The sequence below is a fragment of the Gouania willdenowi genome, chromosome 3 (assembly GCF_900634775.1).
Source record: "Gouania willdenowi chromosome 3, fGouWil2.1, whole genome shotgun sequence".
Classification (NCBI taxonomy): domain Eukaryota; kingdom Metazoa; phylum Chordata; class Actinopteri; order Blenniiformes; family Gobiesocidae; genus Gouania; species Gouania willdenowi.
The window spans coordinates 19,572,932-19,597,812 of NC_041046.1; the positions used below are offsets into that span (position 1 = coordinate 19,572,932).

The 24,881-nt window shown below is 38.4% G+C and overlaps 1 protein-coding gene across 2 annotated transcripts in view; it reads right to left on the reverse strand.

Moving 5' to 3' along the window:
- The window catches only part of LOC114479431 (FERM domain-containing protein 5-like), a 113,957-nt gene that overhangs the window by 21,148 nt on the left and 67,928 nt on the right, over nucleotides 1-24,881 (reverse strand). For both annotated transcript variants that reach the window (XM_028473111.1, XM_028473103.1), the window contains exons 2-13: nucleotides 19,289-19,393; nucleotides 14,829-14,871; nucleotides 14,600-14,678; nucleotides 10,019-10,116; nucleotides 8,478-8,601; nucleotides 5,438-5,525; nucleotides 5,230-5,318; nucleotides 4,259-4,322; nucleotides 3,964-4,055; nucleotides 3,427-3,501; nucleotides 3,279-3,347; nucleotides 175-281 (exon numbers count right to left, since the gene is read on the reverse strand). In XM_028473111.1, coding sequence (XP_028328912.1) covers nucleotides 175-281; nucleotides 3,279-3,347; nucleotides 3,427-3,501; nucleotides 3,964-4,055; nucleotides 4,259-4,322; nucleotides 5,230-5,318; nucleotides 5,438-5,525; nucleotides 8,478-8,601; nucleotides 10,019-10,116; nucleotides 14,600-14,678; nucleotides 14,829-14,871; nucleotides 19,289-19,393 — 1,033 coding nt within the window. The remainder of the gene's footprint in view (nucleotides 1-174; nucleotides 282-3,278; nucleotides 3,348-3,426; nucleotides 3,502-3,963; nucleotides 4,056-4,258; nucleotides 4,323-5,229; nucleotides 5,319-5,437; nucleotides 5,526-8,477; nucleotides 8,602-10,018; nucleotides 10,117-14,599; nucleotides 14,679-14,828; nucleotides 14,872-19,288; nucleotides 19,394-24,881) is intronic.

Here is a 24,881-nt window from a genome sequence, read left to right on the forward strand (position 1 = left end):
GATATGCGCAAAATCGGAAGTGCGCTCGCACGGCCAACGCTCTTGACGTGCGGATCGGGCCGCACTGGTAAGATTTCGCATCTGGGACACATCTATCCATTGACTTTGTATGTAATCTGAACGTACAGATATTTTGTGACGCATCCGGTGTGAACGCAGCAAAGAATGCTTTACCTTCCATGATGGAGATGTGTACGGCTCTCCGTCTGGTTCTGGGGACGCTGGTCAGGCGTGGGCCGTGAGTGATGGAGGGACAGCTCCTACTTGGGACCATGCCAGCCCTGGATTACAAGAGATCACACAGTTTATACAGAACCATGAATACGAACTCATGTTTGAAAAGTCAAAAGTTCAAGGCTTTTAATTACATTAATTTACTAATGTCAGAGTTTTTGCTGAGCTCACACATTATTGAGAAAGCAAAGCTGTGCTGTTGACGTACAGAGGAGGGCCTTCATTTATCAACCAATCTCAGTGTGCAAATGATCGGCTGTTGATAAATCCGGCAACTGAATTTGATCATCATTAACTTGTTACGCCCTCCTGTTTTGGAGGCCCCGCCCACTTCAAACAAGAAAATAAACTTTCAAGATGAAAATCGGCATTTTCACATCTGAGGTATAGCAAGAGCAAAAACAAAGATGTGCTTTTTGAACATGTGAAAACTGGGCTTAAAAAAGCTCATTTAAACGCTCTGTGGCAGAGGATTAGCTACCGAGCAGGTGACGTCTGCCCCCCTGTGTGCGCTGCAAGCAACTTCACAGCAGAGATCCTAGAGAGACACACGATTATGACATTTATATTTATCTCAGTTGTCAATGGAAACCTTAAAGCCTAAAAAATGACTAAATGTTCTTCCTTCTGTGAATATTATGCTGTCAGCCTATTTCAACTCAACTTCATCACATTACTGATTAAGCACTGCAGTACATTTGTAAAAGTTTAAGAAACTATTTTGGTTTAAAAGCATGAGGTTGTATTTCCTCCATACACCCCCCCAGTGATGTGCTGTACGGAGGAAATAGGACCTCATTCTCCAAGACAGAGCATAGCAGCGTTGCGTCCCGTGTGCGCACACTGGGTGAACATATGCGCTTTGGTAGCAGAGTTTACCAGCGGGGTTATCAGGTATTCGGTAAAAGGAAAACCAAAAAAGTGGTATCAGTAATTAGTTTGATTTGTTTTAATAATCAGTTCTGATCTGTTCTGAATGTGTGTCTGCTTATGCTTAAATGACGGCTAAGGCTTGTTTAATACTTCATTTTCAGTCTCAGTCACTTTTTGCTGTGCTGAACCACAAGTCCATACATGTGAGATCTGATCATAGCGTACACTGACGTCAGAATTGATAAATACCGAAGCTTTACTTGAATTTGGTTGAACGGTTGATAAATGAGGGCCAAAATGAGATCCCTCCCTCCTGCTAAGCAGGGGAGGGGCCACTTCCCACTTGTAAGTGTGCACACCTGATTCTCTTAATGACACTAAACAGTCACTGTGGGTGAACTGGGGCAATGGAAGTGCATGTTTAGCAGCTACAGAGGAAATGGTTCTTTACCCTCTATTGGGACTGAACTTTGATGTAAAGACTATTTACATGTTTGGATGAACAGACGGTAAGAGCCTCCAAATAACAACGGGTTTCATATAAACTTCTGCTGCTTGGACAATTCATTCAAAACTAATCAGAAAACTTAAGTTAAATGTATTTATTCATTTATTTGTAAAGTGTGGCAAATGGTTTATTGTTTAACAGGCAATTCAAGAAATGTTTCTTGAGTTTGATACGTTTAAAGATTTTTTTTAAGCTTATTTCAGGTGCCAGGTTAACTGTGGAGTTAAAACTAGATTTAGTTCATGTGAAAGACAAATAAGTGAAGATAAAATGGTTAAAAGTAATTGTTTAAATAATAGTTTAGACAGGTTCTACATTGCTGTGAAAAAATACCTGGGTTAAAGTTTATTAAATTAACTTACTTTTAACAATCTGATTTTGACAAGAATGTGTGGTTAATGATTATAAATATTTTATTTGTTTCTTTAAGACTTAAAAATTACATACTACACACATGTTAAATAATGTACATATTTGGTAGGTAATATGGAAGTAAAAAAAATAAATAAAATGATTGAGATTGGAAATGGAAAATCTTGTTTAGAATTTTTTTTTTAATGATTTAAAACTGTAAAAACTAAATGTAATACTTGGAAAAGGTTGATACGCAAAATGTTTCGCCAGCGTTTGAATATGGTCTAATTGTCCCTGTATTGTGTATTTTCCTTTAGAGGATTTTCACCTATGCTGAATACTGTACCTACCTACAAACAATACTTAAATGAAGTGTCTATAGCTCCTTACCCGAACCTCAGAGAAATCTGACTATTGTTCCGCCACTTCCTGTGCGCATGCGCTGTTCCGTCACTGCCGGATCTTTTCTACATATGCGTAATGTGCCTGTGTTTATACCGTGTTAGGATAGCGAGTGGTCTAAGGCGCCAAACTTAAGGACGTTTCCTTCCGCTGATGTGGGTTCGAATTCCACTTCTGACATATTTTATTTTTCTTTTTAACATATTTAACACTGAAAATTCCACTTTTAAAAATACATATACAAAAAAATAAACATTCTAGGGTTTTTCCTGGGTTATATATACAGTATATATATATTTTTTTTTTTCATTTGAACATATTTTGCACGGCAAATTCTACTTTTAAAAATACAGACACAAAAAAATAAACATTTTAGGGTTTTTCCTGGGATAGGAATAGGGTTGGGGTTGGGGCTATAATGAATAGAATGAAATAAGTAACTGAAGGTCTGGTTCTTTCAGTTCAGTTGACACATCAAGTAGAGAGAAGTTATTTTTAAGTCAAGAACAGCACGAAATTGAGATCAACTTGACATGAATTTACTGATCTGGATCAGCTTCAATAATGGAAAAATCGATCTCTCGTCATTGGCAAAATTTCAAAAATGCACATCTCAGTTTGTGATTGAGCAAACTTTACGACATATGACTCAGTTATGTTCAGTTGGTTCTTCAAATGCCTCACAGAATTTCATCTGGATCTGATCCTGATTTTGCATTTAATTATTTGAAAAAAGGTGTATGCTCATACATTTGGACCTACTGTATGGTTATTAATGGGGATGGACATTTCTTCCAAGCCTTTAAAGTGTGATTGATCACTGATCCAGATAAAAAACACAACACAGTAACTCTGAGAAACCACTGCTGCTGTAGTGAGTCGGGTAAAGCTTTCCTTCCTGTCCTACCTGTGGATCTCTGGGGGGTCTCTTTTGATTTTGGCACTTTGTTCCATGACTTCTTTTGCAACTTTTCCACTGAGACGAAAAAGACAAAACAACTTGTAAAACGTAACTCCCACATGATAAGTGTGTTCCTAGTGGGTGTTTGTGATACCTGTATCTAAAGCGACTACCCTTAAAGAAGAGGTTACTGCTGGACACAGTCCTCACCTGACTCGACTTCTCCAACCTGTGAAGACAAATCAGGAAATGAAACCACAAGCTTCCAAGATGTTCGTGTTTATTTAAATGTAGATGTTCGATATCAGCTTTTTGCACATATCGGATAAGCCGATATTGGCCAACACTTTATTTCTGATTCCCGATATTAACTGATTTCGATATGTACATACAGCACCTCCCCAAAGTTAATTTTAGGTCACATTATATACTGTATATACAGTATCTCCATGGAATAAACATTTTAACCCTACTTTTAATATAATGTCCCACTGAATGTATTCCACCTAAAACATCATCTATGCAAAATAAGAAAACAAATTCCACTTCAGTAATGGATAAATTGCCATATTTCTTTTGTCTTAAACAACAGCACACATCAGATGTCAGATGATATTTAATTTTATGGCACATATCGGCCGATAGCATCGCCCCATCTCTGTTTAAATGTATTTGTGTTCCATTGACTTACTTGTAGAAAGCTTGATTTTCGACTCCACACTTCCACAGGTGCTTACAGGCCTCAGGCGTAGGTGCAAAGTAGGTCAGAATAACCTTCCTGTCCTTTAAAAACATGTGTATCATCACATGAACAAACATTTTTTTTTTTTTTTTTTTTGGAGGGGTCTACAGTATTTCTGTATTTAGTGCATTGTACAATCGCTGCCCTGTGGCTACAAATCACTGCATGAAACCTAGTGCCCACACCACATTTATACAGCAACACAGACTAAAACGGATGATGAGTAAAGAACAGATACACTTACCTCCTTCTGATTTGCATATATATGGAATGTCTTTGCTTCAAACTTGAGTTTGGTCACCTCATCCCTGAAAAGAAGAAATGAGGTAAAGAAGGTAAAGATGACAGGAAGCACAAAGACAGATTTTGATAAAAAGCTGCAAAAATAATAAACACAGTCTGGAGATCAAATGGTAATGGCTTTAAAAAAAAACCTCAATGTAAAAGTAACAGATTGAACAAACCTTAAATAAACCCTGGTTTATTACATTATCCTGTTCCTATGCATTAACAATTGACAGTTTTGAAGATTTAGAAGCTTCAACACCCAAATATTATGAAATGTTTAAGGACTTTGGCATATTTTTTTTTATTATACACAACCTGTTTTGAAGAGACATTAAATTAAGAGCAGCAACAATGGATTTTGTTGCATCAGGCTGCATGATGACGCTGTGTTTAGCAACCTTCTCTTCCCTTACAAAGGTTGTGGGTGTGCATCCCAGTTTTAATTTGCTGAGTATGTGTTTTATTGTATTTATTTCTGTGGGAATGTGGTTTATTCTCACAAGGTGTGTGAGAATCTGACCTCAGTGATGTCTTATGTACATTTTCTATACATCTAATCAGCACTTTTTTTTTCTTATTTATCATTTCTATACCTATTCATTTTTCATTTACCTTCATTTTTTTTTAATCTCGTCTGTATTATATTTATTGCATCATAGTTTCCATAATTACAGTAATTTCTTCTATTTTATATTGTGATACAATAGACCAAGTGAGACACACTTTTAATTCTTCTGTGTATTCTATATGTAGCTTAAAAGTTGACTTTGATTAATGATAACACAGACAAACCAGAAGTGTAGTTCTCATCATGTTTGTAGCTCAGAGAGATAATCCAGTTCCAATTTAAAGTTAATCATCTCCCCAGCTCCGATCAATAACTTTCACGTGGGCACAAAATGCTGAGTTTGTGATTTCTGTACTCACCACTTGATAAAATGAACCCTCCTGTTTCCTTGCAGCACAGTGAATCCAAATGGAGTGAAAGCCAGAAAAGCTGGATTTCCAGATACATCCTGTTAGACACATGGATCTATGATTTGGTCATTGAAGAAAAAACACCGCAAACACGCTAGAAGTCCAAAACTTTATGACCTTGTCCTACTTTATGGTAATCTTATTATCTTTGGGTCACCTTGCAGGGATGAGGGTCGACTCCGTATGTTTCCAGCATCTGAGCCCTCTGGAGGAAGTTCAGTTCTGATGTCTCAGGACTTTGACCTCTGAGGAGAACAAGGTGTAATGTATGAATGTAACCTTATCACAGCTTTCAATAGGGCATAAGGCTGTGACATTTGTAATTGAAACATTTTAGAAATTAATATATATTAGAGCACATGTCAAACTCAAGGCCAGGGGGCCAAATCTGGCCCTTTAGAGCAGTGGTTCTTTAACATTTTTGCTCAGTACCATGTCTCCCCTTTGTCCGACGACAACATCTTGCTTCGAAAACTATTTAAAAACAACTATAGAACATAATGATGGAATGAATGAGTGATAACACACATTTTAAATCATCTCATTTTGTAAATAAGTGGAAAGAAACAGTATTTATTGCAGTGGTTACCATCCTTTTTTGGATTGTGACCCCATTTTCATATCAAGAATTCCAGGCGACCCCAAAGACTACTTTTTTTTTCTAGAATTCGTTATTATTCATGTCTGAGCTCAGATAATATTTGTTCTTAAATGCATTTTAGTTCCATCACATACTCCGAGGGTGTACACGTACCCCCATTTGAGAATCACTGCTTTAAATCATCCAATTTGGCCCGCAGGAGAAAGTAAAAATGACAGAGAAAACAGGAATTAGTGTGTAAACTACCAAATAGTTGGGGCTTGTATTTTTCTTTTGTTTATATCACATGAATGCAGTCATTTTTAATAGCAAATTGTGAAAAGAACTCTAATGTTTTCCACATATCTTGCAATTTCTATAATAGTTGGGCCTATAAATTTATAAACAATGGTTTTTGGTAAAATGTTCCAAAAACTCATTCAAGTTTCCAGCGTTTGTGTACGATAAACTAAAGGACTCCTACATACATAACTAGGTTAATGATCACATCTTTGAAAGTGTCCAAGCTAACCAGCCTTTTGGATCACACAGATGCTTCATTTATCCAACAAATAAAAACAAACAAACAAAAATCACATAGAGAAAAAGATCCAAATGCCATAATTTTTGCTTTGGTATCCAGAAGTGAGAGCAGGGGCCTCATTAATAAAACTGTGCCGAGCTAAAATCACTTCAGCTGGCGTACGCTAAAAAACAGGAAGTGCATACACAAAAAAACTGTCAAACTCATGAACGAGGCCAATAGTATTCAACTTCAGCCCCGGAGCGTCACGACGCCTTGTGTCCCGTCAGGGGCTTCCGCTCCGGGGCTGCAGCGGGATACTACTCAACAAGGACGCACACTCGTCCTACACCTGTTTCTGTTTATAATTGACAATCAACTCAAAAGTTCAATTGTTGCACGTGAGGAAACGCCATTACTCCACCCATAAGGTGCCTATAAAAGGTCAGGTGAACGTCCCTTAATGAATATTCACTAATGTGAATTTCACAGTGGACTGAGGGGAAAAACGAGCAGATTTCACTCGGTGAGAGGTAGAGGTATTAATTGTTGAGGTGGACACATGCAAGAGAGATCTTGTCTTGTCTATAGGTCTTGCTGGTCTCTGTAAATCCTCTCCTCTTCCGTGCGCCACGTCCTTCAGTGCCAGATAATTCCACTGTGTGTCTTTACGTATTGAGTGCGTTCTTTTTTTATAACAGCTACAGGTGTTGCAGCCAATTGATCAGCAGTTTTGTGCAATGATTATGTGATTTTAATGACAATTATTATTAAAGCTGATATCAGGAGTTTCTGATACATCTGTATGATCTGTATGTTTATGTATGATTCTTTTGAAATGCAAAAAAAATACCTAACTAGTCTTTTACTATGATCTACTGTCTGTGGTCATTCATATACATTAATGTATATAAGTCCCGCCTTCGTCCTATAGACCCCTATGCAAATGGAAATGATCGCCGAGTGAGTCCAGCCAATAGGCTTCGACTTCCTGTTCTTGAGTCTGTCAATCAAAGTGAATGTGGAACTGTGAACGGAAACAAGGTCGTGCGTCACAACAGCAAACAGGTAAATATGATTTTGGCTCCTACCTGACCCATAGACCTACAGTATATCAATGCGACACGATGCGACCTTGTTATGTTCTGGGATGCGTGTGCAGAAAAGTAAAGGCGTGGCTTCTGGTAGATTGGCAGAGGCAGGGGGAGGAAGTGGAGCTGTTTAGGGCGGGACATCAAGACGTTTCTCAGAAACTCAGGATAGTATTTGTGCACACGGATCACTCCCTGGGGCGTCAGTATAATTTTTCCTCTGTTTTGTGCAAATATATCCTTCATATATGATGTGTTGTTAAATGTGCAATGTTCGATTATTTCACACAAATGTAGTCATTTCACAGAGCTGTCTTTAATTTCATCCTTCCCCTGTTGGGGTCGGAGTTTCCCGTTTCTCATGATTTTGTGCGTACTCCAGGCTCAGAGCTGCTGTGGAGGTGGAAACATTATCTCGCCGAGTTTGTTTTTTCATAAGTCCCAAACGTTGCTTATAAGTGGCGTATGCTTTCTTCTTTACGTACGCAGCGTTTATAGATGAGGCCCCAGGTCAAACCATTGACAAGCGTGTCAAACGTAACAGATGTCAGAGCCTGAAATGATGAATCTAAATATTTCATGTTGAAACGTACAGGTAACACATTTTCAAATCTTGCAAATGACAGGAGGAGATAACTTAATAGAACTAAGCAACAGAGGGCAGTAGAGCCTCACACCATCAGGTCATTTTAGTGTCCAAGTAGTGTTGTCTGTGTGAACATGAGTTAATTGTGTTCAGGCACTTTTACACATTGAATATTTTGAATGTTGGCATTGTTCAGTCAGTATGCCATATGCACTACAAACTTTAGTTATATGAAAGCAGTAAAGTATATATTTAGTCGACTGAAACAAAATCTGCTGATTATAATAGGGAAACTAAATCAAACCGTTGTCAGAGAGCTAAATGTCTCAGCAGCATCAGGACAGCAATGAATGTTTGTATGTATGGTCTTCCACAGAGCTGAAAAAGCACACAGGTAGAGGGCTGGTGTCACCTTACGTCAGCTCAGTCTTGTGGATCTCAGCGATACGACGCTCCAGTTTCTCAGAGTGTTTGGGAAAGAACTGGAATTTAGAACTGTAGCCCTCTGGGTGTTTCCCCGGGTCGTAGTCTCCAATTTCAGCTGGAAAAACACAGAATATTCAACCACACAGATGTAATGTAACTATAGTTTTTAATCCATAATAGAATTATTCAGTGATAAATATGTGATATTAGCTCAGCTGGAATGCTGGGGGCTTCCTGGGGATCACTAGCAAAACAATCATTCCCTTTCATTATTAATGATTGTTATAAAGTGCACACAGTCTATCATCAGCAGGCCCATTTTAATAAATGATTTTTCAGGAATCTACACACAATGGAAACCTGATTTAAAGCTGTAGTATGTAGAATCCTATCTCCGCTCTGTTTTGAAACCAAAACTTAGCCTCCCTTCAGGTATCTTTTGTGAACGCTCTTAGCGACTTTTTTCCTCAATAGACTATTGACAAATGTATGGACTTTATTTTGTGTTAGTGGATATTTTTCTTCTTCTTTAGAGACTCTGACATGCATGTACAGTACGTATCACTGTAGTTACTGCCACGAGCAGTGGCTGCTGCCGTCAGCTCGTCTCCCCCAGAGAGCACACATAGTCGGCTGTGATCTCAACAGCCACTCTGAGCGGACTGACAACCATCACTTTGCATCCAGACTATAAAATGAATTCAACTTAAATAAGCTTGTCTTAGGTTGACACGCGATTTATTCCATCTGTTCTCCCTCTCAAACCAGTGTGTGTGGTAGACATTCCACAATCACGGGGTTTGTGCCTTTAAAATGTTGCTTAAGGCTGTGATGGAGACTTCTTAGGGAACATCCGTCATTACACTTTCACTACCGATGATACGTGAACGCGCCTGACTTTAGTCGAGCAGCCAATAGTAACAGCTCGTGGAGCACACATGTAGATAGAAAGATCTCTGATTGGCTGAAGTCCAGTGTCACGCTCCTGGATTTCTAAACTTCATTTACAGAGCCATGAGAAGAAGAAATTCACTGTCTACTCCGAACACTTAGGATTAAAATATGTTTAAAGATTATTATGGATTTTTGACCAAATGATGCCAAAAAAAACTTACATACAGCAGCTTTAACTCCCTGGGGCCAGTGTTGTAACAACAGGTATTTTATTGCAGCCATGAGCTTGACACTATAATTGTCATCCAGTCTATTTAGACTAAATTTACACTTTAATTTACAGACAATAGGATGGGATTATGTGTCTGGAATCTGGAGACTAACAGAGAAGACCCTGACAGGCAAAATCAAAGAGGTTTCCATTCATTTCTATACTGATGAAATTTAGTTGTTTGTCCTCATTGGAGTTTATTTTCCTCTTGATTCTACTTTAAACACTAAATAATATACAATTGTTTCCACCTGAACATTTACCTGCTACTGTACCATTCACTTTATTTGCTGAATGTAACGTTACGCTGTGCATACTTCAAGTCAAGTATGGAAATACTCGCACTGTCATCTGGTAGACTTAATACCTTGTAAAATATAAGCAGCCAGCAGAGCTGCATCAGATGTCTTGCACAATAAGCGACCGTGGTAAAGATCCCTCTTAACCTGCAGGAAGACCAGATATCTGTGCAGAACAAAAGACAAGATGAGGTGCATAAGCAATAATAAGTCATTAAATGATCAATTCATAAAGTGGTGGTTGAAGGGCACAACACAAAACTAAAATTTGCATTTGCTCTAAACCGACTCTCAGAGATTCCAGTTTTGTATGGCTCATTACTTTACACAGAAGCAGAAAAGCAACAAATGCAATTGTCAGGGTAATATACAGTATTTATATTTTATATCCCTTTACATTACAATCTATGATACCAGCCACTCCGTACTTATTTGTATTTAATATTTGGATATCTCTGTCAATGAGTTTACCCTCAGGTCAGGTTTTTGTACACAACACTAAATAAAGATATATATTTTTAGCTATTTGTGTGGATAAAATCTTCCAGTCACTGCAGATGGATGGTGAACAGAAGGCACACTGCTCCATCCAGCAGCGCTGAATTGCAAATAAGAGACTATACGTAGCAAAACAACTCGAGGAGGGATGTGATTTACTGGGATCTGTGCACACTGTAATATTCTGGCTGCCTCCTCACAACAGTTTGTTCAGCTGTCAGAGATGACACACACACACACACACACACACTCAATATTGTTGTGAAATTGAGTGTGTGGGCTTTTGCACCTTAATCACAGCATGAGACCTTTAAATTCCACCTCAGATGCTCATTGGCACAAATTGCTCCGTTTCCTGCCATTCCTAGAAATGCATCACACTTGAGTTTTGTTGATTGTTATCTGTAGCTGATAGAGAACTAAATAATGATTGTTTACACTTTCGCTGAGCAGGACTTTGTTCAGTGTGTTATATTTATCTGAGGACTGGATGGGGAGGCAGTAAAATGGATCATATTTGGTCTCAGCATTTTGGATGGTAATGAATGGAGTTTGGTGCTTCAGCGTTATATATCTAAACGCTTGTGTTACCAAACAAGTTTTGCTGAACTACGACCGGGCTGCACGAAATAGCACGTACCACATTCCTGAGAATTCAGTGAAATGACTCGGTTCCACCGCGTAAAACAAATGAAATTTTGCAACGTAAAATCGTAATCTACGTTGAATTGCCCCATTTATATGTTGGTATGTGCCAATGATTCATTACCACCAACTGTTGTGATATTTGAGCTGCAAATATGAGAAATTGACTTTAATTTTTTTTCTTTTGGGGCCCTCTTGGGCCCTAAATCAAAAATCGGGCGCCGAGCGTCGATGCATCCATAGATGATGCCTACCAAACTTCAGCTCAATCCGTTCACAAATAACAGAGGAATAGCGATTTTTAACTAGTGTACACAAGAATAAGAAGAAGAAAGAAGTGAGTGGCGTTTTGAGTCCGGTAGCCCGGCCTAATAAAAATTAGCATCCACACTCATTTAAAAAAAAAAAAAAAAAAAAACCCAGATCAACACAAAAGTAACGGAGTATTATCTCTTCACATTGTTGGTTGGATTCTGATTTCTGAAGGTGCTCATCCCTAGTCGGTGTTGCACACACACAACATGGCTGCTTGATGAAAATCAAAGTGACACGCTTCAACACCAGGGGTTTATTGAACTTGTCACCTTGATACATTGACAAATGTTATCATCACTTCCTTTGTGGCTACAAACATAGAGATGTATTGATTTTATCCTTAGGATGAGCTGAATGACTTCTTCTCAGAAAAGGGTAAATTCAGTTAAAAGCTATGGAGAATTTTCATTGACCATAAGTAACAAATTTGTGTTTTATAAAAAGCTGAATTTGAGGTTTAGACTTTATTTATTCATAGTTGAGTAAATCCAGTGATAGTAACATCCACTGTAATATATGTTAAAAAATAAAAATAACGTCCGCTTTTATTATATTAAGGTTTTTTTTTTCCAAATTTAAACTTTAGTCTAATTATTACTTCTAATCGCCAAGAAAATGATCACCGTATCCTGGTAAAAACCACAGCCCCCCACTGTTGTACTGTTGAATGCTCTTGCATTTTAATCGTAATTTTAATCCACTTGTATTTTTCTTCTCTACACATTTTTGTTATTAAACTGCAGCTTGGAACATTGTAAAGGACACTGACTGTACTCTATGAATAATATTTAATTCTTGTATGATGTGATTTGTACTACGATTGTATAAATAAAAACAAGTTTGTCGCCTGGACAACCGCGTCCTGTGACAACAAAATATAGCCTCGGTTTAAAAGTGTTTTTCCAGGCGAGTGGAGAGAAGGCCATTACTATTGATAGTAATTATTTCTAGTAATTCAAAATAATGGCTTAACCAAGTACTGAAAACCAAATCTTTGGGTATTTATTTATAAAAACTAAATTCACGTTCTGAAATGGAAAAATCAATCTGACACAGAAAAAGCTATTTAACCCGATTCTTTTCTCACTCTCAATACTTATTTATATTTGGGCCCTGACATGACACAGAAATGCCTCACATGCATGCTTTTGGGACAATATAATGCATTTACAGGCTATTTTTCACCAAAAACAGGCAAATAGACAATTATGTCCAAAATGTCCTGTTCAAAATCTCTCGCTATACGTGTAACGGTTTGATCATGTTATCCTGTGAATGAAAATGAATGCAGAGCTTCATCTGAAGTGGCTTTCAGATTTTTATCACAGCATTCATATCTAAAGAGGATCTGGTACAAAGATAGCTGATGAGTTTACTTGATGACATGTTACGAGAAAAGCATCTACAGTCACACGGCTGTGTGTGATTTCATGGCAAATCTGAGGGTGATTTGCCATTTGGCAGTAATTAAAAGATTCACAAATAATGTTTTGGGACCATATCACACTTTTTCCCTGATAAACAGGTGGCTGAGGGACTCAGTGTGGCTAATGTTACTCTTGCAAAATAATCGTACATGATTTTAGTGTAACTATCTTAGTTTTGTCAATCATCTGAAGCATATAAAATGTCAAATTAATAACAAAGTATACGTATAACAATAGTGAGCCTCCTGCATCCTCACTGATAACAGCAGTTATCCTATTTAGCAAGTTTGGTATGATTTTGGGAAGTTTATTAGCCAGTAAAACACAGAAGTGGGTAAACCCCTAAAACTTTGAAACAGAAGGTCTCACTAGGCTAGGGTACTGACTAATGGGTGCCATTCTAAAGTTATTACAGTTATTCCTGAAACTTAGATTAAATGAAACCGTTCTTTTCATCTGTCCAACATAAAGTTAATACTTAAATCAAAAAGTGTCTGTAATCGTCTTATTAAAATGTGTTTAGTGCATGTCTGCCCACTGAGCAAACCCATCTTGAAACGATGTTGACGTGACGTGATGTCCGACATTGAGAAAACGTCTACGGCGGGTGCAGAGTGAAAGTTTTTACAACATCTTTTTCGGATGTCTTCTGGACATTGAACAAAGACATCTTCGAGACGCCCCATGAAGACGGCATAAGAAAGACGACACAGGTTGGATTTGAACCTCTGACCCTATGTTTACGAGCGCACTTCCTTAATAAACCTAAATCATGCCAATGTAAATTGACCATATTTTGTTGCCAACATCGTAGAATAAAGCCACATGTGAATCCTTTTACCCACATCATTTTTAAAGGTACATTGACAAATATTTGAACCATTTACCAAATTCATTGTCTTAAATACTAATTTTGAGAGGACTGATTGTTTTTATTAATCCACGAGGGAAAATTCAGTTTCAGTTACATCCCGACCAAGAAACATGAAAAGACAATCACATATAACATGGGGGGACAGGAATGGGAGAACTGTGGAGCTCTGTTTCTTAGATGAGAAATACGGAACAATGGGTAAGGAGAAGGTGGAGAAGGTAAAAAAGACAAAACCAAACTAAGCCCTTGTAGAGGGGACGGAGTTTGGGATCATAAAAAACTCCTCAGCAAACATTGCGACTAAAACCAACAAAACAACAATTAGCCACAGGATGGCACTGCCCTTATGGCTTGCCTCCTGCTGCCATCTGCAGGAAGGGAGGAGGGTTGGGGCCAGAAGTCACGTTGAAAAAACGGGTTGAGTGTGTAATGTAGGAGTGAGAGTCGGTGACGCGTAGGTGTGAGCCTGTTTTCTGAAACAGTACTGTCATGTTTGTATAATTTGGACTTTGTTGTTGTTGTGTGTGTTCGTTGATTAACCTGACCAAACGACGTCCGAAAAAGACGTCTTCTTAACGTTGTTTCAACGTCGGCTTGACATTCATGTCTGCGTGGTAGTTTGCAAGGCTGTTTAAATTTCATATGAGAAGTGAGCAGAAATTGAACGTCATGTCAAGGTCCAAATGAGGTCGTGGTCATGACGTTCAGATGACAACCTGTTTTGGATGAATTATAGATGTGCAGATGTGGTCCAGACAACCGACAAGATATGGACATGATCTGGAAGTCCAGTGGACGTTGGGTGTTTAGTGTGTATTTATTCTATATCTGCCATCCATTAATGCATATAAAAACATGGTATCTCTTACCTTGCACATTTTAAAACCTACCTTGTAATTTCCTCTTTTAGGGCTGCAGGGTCAGGTGGGTAGAACTTAACCCGTAAGCACATGGTAAATGGAGGCTGCGCTGTAATCAGAAGACATAAAAGCTTCTTTTAACTGTTTGACTTGGAATTGCACCACAGATTGAACACCACATTAAAAATGTATATTATGTTAAGACTTTTTTCCCAATTCAGGTTGCTAGAAATAACCAGACAAGAAGGAAATGACTCACATTTCATTTGTTTGGGAATTGACTTGCTAAACTCCAACCAGTGCTGCAGGAAGAGATGGAAAAGACCTCCGCATTAAAAAAAGATAATGTTTTTAACTGCTGTCAGTGTGATTGACAGCAGACTGATTGCTCAGTGGCTGAACATGATGAGCAGAAATCTATAGCTGGAAGAATAGTTGAATTGCCCAGATCTATTTGCCTTGTGTTGTTTGAGAGTTAATCTAATGCAATCAGGAAGCAGTGAGAGGATGAGAGGGAAAAGCTGTTTTCTCTCAGATTGCAGAGCGTCACGGGTGGAAAACAGCCTTCATTACCCACCGAAATAATTACACGCCAACAACAATGTGCACCAATTTCACAGCAATGAAACATTAAAGCAGTATGCTGCAATTCTATCTCTGTTGACTGTGTAATGAATCAGTTTCCTAAATTCCTTTGTCTTTTCTTGTGTTTGTTAATTATCTGTCAGTTGTCACCCAGGGACATGCGGTCAGGTAGGCAAGGAAAGCATGCATCTGGTTTTATTAATTGATATATTTTCAGATAGAATGGTGCAGGGAATTGCAACAAGTTACCACTTTTTATGGGGTAAATAGTTATCTTTCATAATATTTCATTCGATGTCTCACTGCTGCAGCCCTCAAAAGCAACAATCTCATTACGTCTATCCTGATTGGCTGGTGAAACGTATTCGTCCGCCACAAATAGTCCTACCGACCATAAGTAGTACCTTTTTGCTCACCAGACAACCCTTCTTGTTTGGGCAAGTGCTTATTTTGAATTATGTAGTTTTGTCTGCCTGTGCTACCTGGTGGACGGATACGTTTCACCAGCCAATCAGGAATGGCGTAATGAGATTGTATCTTCTGAGGGCTGCAGCAGGGGCGTGCATCCCATAGTGAGACATCTCACTCATATTAATCAGAGAACTGGGGTTATGTAAATAACCTAAGTTTGCTGTCATAGTGTTGTTACTTCTCTGATATGTAAATCTGTTTTTACTCATCTGCTGATTCTTCTTCAATTCAAAAACAAATTCCAGGTTACTGCCATTCAAAGAGTAGAGATTAGAGGGAAGCAATTGGTACTTGCAAATTAGTTGGTTTTCTGTCAAAAAACAAAACAAAAACTTTGGCCAAATATGTAGCTTATATATGCCTGTAGATGTTCTGATATATATTAATATTATGGAAGTAAGTCTGTAGGGCACAGAAAAGGTGGGCAAGGCAGGGTTGGTGTAAAATCTAGTCTATGTTCACACTGCAGGCAAATTTGGCCCAAATACTATATTTTTTTGCCCATATTCGACCTCTATCCAGTCTGTTAAAGGCAGTTTGAACAGCACAAATCAATTTTTTCCAAATCCGACCCAGGCCACTTTCATATATCCTAAATCTGATATGTATATCTGATATTTTGCAATGCCACGGCTGTCTGAACAGCCAGGTCACATTTACATTTTCACATTGTCTGACCTTTACATCACTGGAATGTGATAAACATCAGCCCCGGCACAGGACAGAGTAAAAAGAGAATGAGGTCTTAGAATAATAAAAGTGTATATATTATACCTATTACGAGTGTTAAACACGCTGAGATGAAATGCCTCAATATTTACCATCTGTGTGGTTACTTACAGTACAACCTCAAGACCTCTTTTGTGCATACAGATCACTTCAGGGTTGCATTCAGTTCAGCCTCTGAACTGATAGAAGAAGTATTTAATGTGTAATGGTCATACCTCCAGCCCTTCCCTTGTTGCTCCTGAGCTCATCGGCCCACTAGTTTCACCTGTGTGTGATCACTCACACCTTCTGTCCAGTATTCCACCCAGTATCTCCTCCTCATCTGTTTGAGATTGCCATGTTTCCCACTGTGCATACTTTTGAGTGTTTACAATGGTCTGCCTCCTCATGTCTGACCCTGCTCTGTTTCCCTGTACATACGCTCCTGCTTCCTGCTCTGGACACCATTGAACAATTACACTAATCGCTGAACCTCTTTTTGGATTATGAACCTGCCTCCTACCCAAGAAGCCTGTGCTTGTTTGATCAGGTACTGAACCTCTGGCTATCCATTCAAGTATAAGTGAACACACCGTGTCTGCTTTTGGGTTCTCTGCCTTCCCAGAGACTCTTTAAGGAGTGGGAGAAAGTTTATGATGAAGAACACTTGAGTGGGAACATGAGGGAAATAAGGACGACTCAATCTCTCACACAAACATGGGAGTGAATACACCAATAGGAAACTCACAGAACACATGACCAATACTAATTGATTACGAGCATAATGCCTCATTCCAAGCCTGAGCTCCAGTTTGACTGAGTCAGCATTTCAACGCAGCTAATATCAATTTATTAAATCATTCAAAGATTTGTTGAACCGGAGAGAAGCATGTGCACAGTAAACTTCAACTACCACCGTCAAGGTGATACAAAAGAGAATATACTGTATGATATCAGAGATGCAACTAGTAAAACTTATAGCCCTATTCGCACGAGATTAGTTTTATCGAGGGACCACATGCGATTTGTAATAATCGCGGAGAAAGTATGTGATGATAATCCCATGCAAATCGGCCATGTCAGTAATTTGTAAAGTTAAAATTCCGCTGCAATTTACCTACTATATCTCTCTGAGGTCCTGTGACAATACTTATCCAATGCAAATAGGTAACTTTGTGATTTGGACATAAACGGGCAGGATCTGAATCCGTGTACCCTTCGTTTTTTGAGTTTTCTGGTAGTGTTCATGTTTTCATTCAGTCTGGGGACGTTTTAGCTCGTAAAAAGCTGCTCACGTTTGTTTTGTTTCACGGTGACACAGTCCAATAGTATCCAGATAAACTACAAACTGACTTTCAACTGTGAGGCTGGTGTGAGGAACAACAAATGTTAGAACTTCTACGATTTGACATTTTTGTAAAAACAATTACAGCTTTTTTGCACGTTATAAGCACCGCTAACAGCAGCCGTCAAACACACATAAGAAACGAGGAGCACCAGTAGATTTACCACCTCTGGTTCCATATATGTGCATGTTTTACGTAACATCCATTTCTGTTTTTATTTATTTATGTATTAATAATGTTTCAGTTCACCAGTAATGTCACTTATGTCCGGATCGGGAGCAAAAGTTCACTCAGTCACCAGATTATCTGGATACTATTTGGAACGTAACACTGTTCAGTAAAGTTGTCAGATATTCACAGATTTGGACTTCCAGCATCAATAACTCTTTAACGAAACGTCATCAACACAAATTACACCTCTGCCATCAGTGTGAGGTGGACAAGATGATACAAGATCATTTATCAAAAGTAAGTCTGTAAGTCCCCTATGTGTGGTGAGATTAAAACATGATGCTCTCGTCCTAGTTTCCTCGTAAATATCCAACAATCACACAAACAGAGCCAGATTTAATTTTAGGAAAGAAAAACTCTTTTTCTGTTTCTGGTTTTAAACTAATAAAAGAAAAAAAAAAATCAGTTTTTTATATTTTTTTAATTTGGTTTACGCAGCGCGTTGACATATCTGGGAGATGTCCGTTTATTTCAGCAAAATCTCGGTTCGTTATCCCATGCGAATGCGCCACATGAAGAACAGATGTTGGGGGGTCATTTATTCATTACATGTGCGAATAGGGCTTAAGTCATGAACTTTTTCCTAGTGTGCATTCTTGCATGTTTTATATCGGGCAATACATTTGCTTTAATATTTGGTCTTACATATTAAGAAGGATTTTGTTAAAAAAAAAATAAGGCCACATTATTATTTTCTCCATTGATGCGGTTTAATCTCAGTGGGTGTAAAAACGGTCTAATAGGATATGAAATGACTGATTATATTTTAAAAAAAGTTTTTAGAAATGTTTCCACGTAGCCCCTTCAACATGTTGAAGTACATGTACCCCTGGTTGGGAACCACTGCACTACAACACAGTGGCAGAATCTCCATTCATGTTTACATCTCGTTACATACTCAGTGTTTGCGTCGTAGCAGCAGATGTTAACAGTGATGAATGGTAGAAGTTATGTCAGTAGGATGTTACAGAGCAAACACCGTGTGGGTGTTCCAGTGTTTGAATGCAGAAATAAAGTAGACTTCTGGCCGCCGTTACTGGAGGTATGAAATTTACATGTTTACAATAATGTTGCATCAATATTTGGAAACAAAAAAAAAAGACAGCTTATTAGACAAAACTTTAAAATATTTTTGCTATAATTATTGATGATGTGGGTTGTTTGACCTAGTTTCCAGTTCAAGAGGTTGCCCAACAAACCAAAGCTCTCATCTGTCCCGCATCTTAAAACTGTTGTGAAATATTCATAATTTTAGTTTTGACAGACCAAAGCTGTTAGATTCACTAGGAAATCACATTAAAGCTTGTGTGATGGAAAAGGACAAGTAACAAAATTGGTTGAAATTTGTTCAGATTTATCATGAAAAATGAATACTTACTCGTTGCTTGTCTGGGTCAACATATCTGATGCCGAAGTAATCTTTCTCAAGCAGGTTGAGATGGTGACAGATGAGGTCAAACAAGTACTGGCCCTTTGCATCTCGCTGAAAGAGAGAATGTATGAAAAATTCATACAATGTAGCTACTGCCCAGGAATGTTTCAATTCAAACAGGAGAAATAGCGTTTGTCAGGAATGCAAAACCTCCACAGACTCCTCTAATGTTTGAATACTAACAGAGAACAGGAAACCATTCTGCAGACCTACAATGCAGTCTTTGCATTCTCTGTTATTAAATTCATATATCCATGTTTATAATGTTACATGTAGCGTGATTTCTGTCAATGTAATCTTGAAGAAGTCTGTCTGATCACCAGGGCGCATTTCAATATTATAGTACACCTGAGGGAGTTATGAGGGCAATCAAATATTCATATTAAGACTGCTGCCATGTGTGGAAGCTCTGGGATATATCTGGCACAGAAAAAGACCTGAAAAGTTGGCCAGACAAGGTGTGGACAAAGATAATGGCAGAAAAAGAGAGAAGAGGAAGCACATGACGTGGAATGCTGTTAAGGGAATGCTTTTGTCTGGTGAGCTACTGTAGTAAATAACTCAAGATGTTTGTGGACAAATTTTGACCTCATTGTGCTGTAGGAAATGGAATATCATTTTAATTAATTTTAATTTTATAATTTGTAAGGTGTTGGAATTTTTGTATTTGTGGGTCCTTTCATGCAACACAGATTGCAACAGAAATTAAAAATAAAGTGACTAATAAGGATGCATTGATCGATCAATGATCTGATACAATTTCGTATTTTGGATAGGAATTTTTCATTTTTTTTAATATTTAAGATAACTACCTTATACGCAGTTAAAACGAGTTTTGTATTGTTTCAAGATTGTTTAATGTTTTACAATTAAAAAAGATTGGAACATTCAAGGTTAATGCTCTGCTATAATGAGAAAAAATTGAGATCGGCCAAAATCGAAATTGGTAGGACAGGCTTTTAAAAATTGGCCAGAAAATTGCATTGGTGCACCCCATAGCAATTCATATTTTAGTGAGTAAATAGCAGTATTATAACTTTGAACAGAGAAAGATTATCAATTCAGTCAAGAAGGAATTTTACATTTGTTTAATTATCTATTTTAGGCCCAGCCAAATGTTTAAACTTGAAAGTTACTACACATAAAATTCAAGTTAAGAGTAAACTCAATATTTAGAATTGTTAAAACCCTGATTGAGAAGAGAGGGGAGGAGGGAGGGGAGACAAAACAATCTATTCTAAAACATACATCTTTGTAATTGCAACTATTTTTATCACCTTTAAAGGAGGGTACACACATAAAAACAGTGTGTTATTCCAGATTTTCTCCCTTCCCGACCAAGGACTGCAAACACCAGATTATTTATGTCTGATAAGATGATCCTGTGGTCTGAGGTGTGATAAGAGTTAAATTATCCTGATAATTGCCTGATAAGTATATCCAGGCCATCTCTCCGTTAGCGGGCTTCACCTAGCCAAACATTCACCATCGCAGAGCAGCTGTACTACAAAGCAGGATATCAACACGTTCACTTAACCTAACCTGGATCAGTGCATGCTCACATGAAACGGGAGGAGATTGCAGCGTCTGACCAATGACAACCATGGAGAAAAACCTGCAGAGCAAATTGAGGAATAATTATTTTAAAATATGAAGTATTAAAATCCCTAATTCTGGCTAAAAACAACACTGTTGCTGCAGAAAAAGCAGGCAGATAATTGATGACTGTAAATGCTTAAATTAGTAAAATTATACAATATTAATCGGAGAATAAAGGGACACTGATCAGTTTCACTTTATTAAGGCACAGACCTTGTCTGTGGTTCTGATGCTGTATTCATATAGGTCAGTATACATCATAAGGGGGACAAGGTTTGTATTTTATACAGCCTGTATTATCTTGCAGGACTGAGGCTCTCAGCATATACAGTGGGGCAAAAAAGTATTTAGTCAGCCACCAATTGTGCAAATTCTCCCACTTAAAAAGATGAGAGAGGCCTGTAATTTTCATCATAGGTATACCTCAACAATGCATGGAGGAATGGGCCAAAATACCAGCTACAGTGTGTGAAAACCTTGGGAAGACTAACAGAAAACTTTGACCTCTGTCATAACCAACAAAGGGTACATTACAAAGTATTGAGATTAACTTTTGTTAATGACCAAATACACATTTTCCACCATAAGTTGCAAATAAATTCATTAAAACTCCTACAATGTGACTTTCTGGATTTTTGTCATTGTGACATCAGATCACACAGCAACGTGTGCAGAGAATGACCCCCACCTATTCTTGGGCAGGTTGTTTTCCAAGAGAACTGATTAGTCAGGAGGTGGCCCTTTACACTGGATCAGATCTTATCCTAGCACTTCACCTGCTCTCGACCAGGTTAGCCGTTCAGGATAAGTTACCATGGCGGTTTACTGCGGTAAGAGGTAAACGTAGCGTTGTAGAACAGCACACATGGAATAAATCCTGGAAGTTGGCACGATAAGAGGAAATCCTGCTTCATTGTACATCTTTCCCCGCTTAGCGTGTGTTTTTGTACATTTCAAGTTAGTTCTTGAACATTTAAAGGACAGCCGTTGATATAAAACATTGTCTTAAATGGATTAGTCACCGTATGATTAATGTCTATAATATTTTTTTATGAAGCGCTTTTCATAAAAACTAAACGGCACTTTACAAAGGAAGAAAAAATGAGAAATTACACTAATTATTGACAACAGAAAACATCCTCTTCAGGTAGAGACACTTTTTCAAGGTGGCAGTAAAGCACATAGCCATTGGACGTCAAAAGCTTTCATTTGAGACTAAGAAATGAAAACAGAAGATAAGATAAAACCAAAGAGAAGAAAACTTCTAAGATAATATTTGCAACATCCTTGGGAACTACTCACGTGCTGTTTACTGGGTTTATTACAGTTACTGATGACTGAGCTAAATAAATAGGCCTGATCACTAATCATCAAAGATTATCAGATATATATTTAAAAAAACATTTAAGGTGACTTTCAGCTAAACACTAAAACCTGTTCAAAAAGTTTCTTGTGAAATAAAGCATCAGCTGACAATGTAAAATAAATGAGAAGCAGAATTAGCTGCACAATGTGTATTCATTCATGAGGAATACACTGCTCCCAAAAAAGCCAATTTAATATTCAGACTTTTCTTTCTGAGCCTGTCTAGGTCTTTATTGTTATTCTCCACTGACATGTAAAATGAAATGTGTACCTCTGGGCCATCAGCATACTAACAGATGTGAATGAAAAATAAAAGAAATAGTATACACAGTATAATACAGTAAATAGATACAGTAGGTCATGAGCACTGTATTTCAGCCTTGGTTTGTCGCATATTATCATAGGAAAAGTAGAAAGAGGTCGTATGCTGGGAGGGAATCAGGGTGGTTAGTGTTTACCATGGTAACCAAGAAAAAAAGTCATAGCTTTTTGTCTACTTATCTAGTGCTGCATAATATAACTCAGTAAAGTTTTCAAAGGCTTGTATTTTTGGTCATCCTTTGCTGCTCGAGCTCAACAATCTCCAAGTAGATCTCCGTAATGGGCTCTTCTAGGCAAACAACTACACCGCAGACATTCAAATGAAACTTTAAGGTGAGGTGGGTTTCTAAAGTCAGACCTGTATCTCTCCATTGAGTGTAGAATTCTAGATTTGAGTTTTCCTTCCAACCCTCATTACATTCCAACTTGTGCACCTCGAGTTCAGCTATGCTGTGCATGCGTTGACCTGACTTTCCCCAGAATGCACTGGGCACATCCCTCTGTCGATGTGTCTGTATGTCAGTGACACGACATGCTCCCTGATGCACCAGGACAGGTCTGCTGACTCGCCCATGGCTAAAAATAGAAACACATTCTTAAATACTGTACCTCTATCTCACACTAACACACAGACTTCACTGATGGAGGGACAAACAACAAATTAATGACCCAGAATATTCCGCTTTGCTCAAGCTTTGCGCTCTTTGGCCCTCATTTATCAACCTTGTGTGAAAACTGGTGTAAATTTGAGTGCACATTTGTGATTTACAAAACATTTGTATTTGCTTAATCCCAGCAGACCACTGCGAGAGACCGTTACAATCATAACCTACTCATTTACTAGAGCGTACATCGCATAGTTGCGATAATTTAACTTAATGCGGGCAAGTGTCCCTACTGCAGTGATCGATGAGATCACTACATGTACCCATTACAAGGCAAAATCACGTCTAATGATTGCATACTCAGAGCATGGACGACGGCCGCTAGACGTTTAATATTAACCTAACCACTAGGAACGAGTGTATCATAGTCTATTGTGTTTTTTATGCAGTCTGTGCCTTCTCCACGCCCTCCGCTTTTTGTTCTGTTTCAGGTGTCTTGATGTTGGAGCTAGCGGTTCCTGATCAATGATTCGGGGCTCAACTAGTCTGGTACATTTGTATGGCCTATCCTTCTATCCTACTCTGTTTGCCCTTCAGTTCACTAACCCAACCAGTCGAAGCAGATGGCTGCCACCTCTGAACCTGGTTTCGCTGGAGATTTCTTCCCATAAAAAAAGTTTTTTCTTCCCACTGTTGCGAAATGCTTCTTCACGTGGATCTTGTTGGGTTCTTTCTTTCTTACTATGGACTACATATTTTGTTAAGCGCGCTGAGATGACTTTGTTGTAATTTGCGCTATATAAGTTGAGTTGAGTTGAGCATACAAATGATCAGGTGTTCATAAATGTGGCACCTAAATCTGATCGTCATTAACATATTACGCCATTCAAGTATCCAGAGTTTCTGAGAGGACTTCTCGATGTCCCGCCCTTAACAGCTCCACTTCCTCCCTCTGCCTCTGCAATCTACCAGAAGCCACGCCTCTACTTTTCTACATGCGCATCACGGAACATATCATGGTCGCGTCGGGTCACATTAATATAGGTCTATGGTCAGGTAAGAGCCAAAATAATATTTACCTGTTTGCTGTTGTGATGCACGGCCTTGTTTCTGTGCACAGTTCCACATTCACTTTGATTGACAGTCTCAAAAACAGGAAATCAAAGCCTATTGGCTGGGTGCACTCAGCAATCGTTTCCATTTGTATAGGGGTCTATAGGACGAAGGCGGGACTTATATACATTAATGTATATGAATGACCACAGGCAGTAGACCATAGTAAAAGACTAGTTAGGTATTTTTTTCGCATTTCAAAAGAATCAAACATAAACATAGATTTCTCAGAAACTCCAGATATCAGCTTTAATAATTGTCATTAAAATCACGTGATCATTGCGCAAAACTGCTGATCAATTGGCTGCAACTCAATACGTAAAGACGCACAGTGGAATTATCTGGCACTGAAGGACGTGGCGCACGGAAGACTCTGAAGGGAGAGGATTTACAGAGACCAGTGAGACCTATAGACAGGACCCCCCCCCCCTCGTTATCCTAGCACTTCACCTGCTCTCCACAAGGTTTGCCGTACAGGATAAGTTACCATGGCGGTTTACTGCGGTAAGAGGTTCATGTAGCGTTGTAGAACAGCA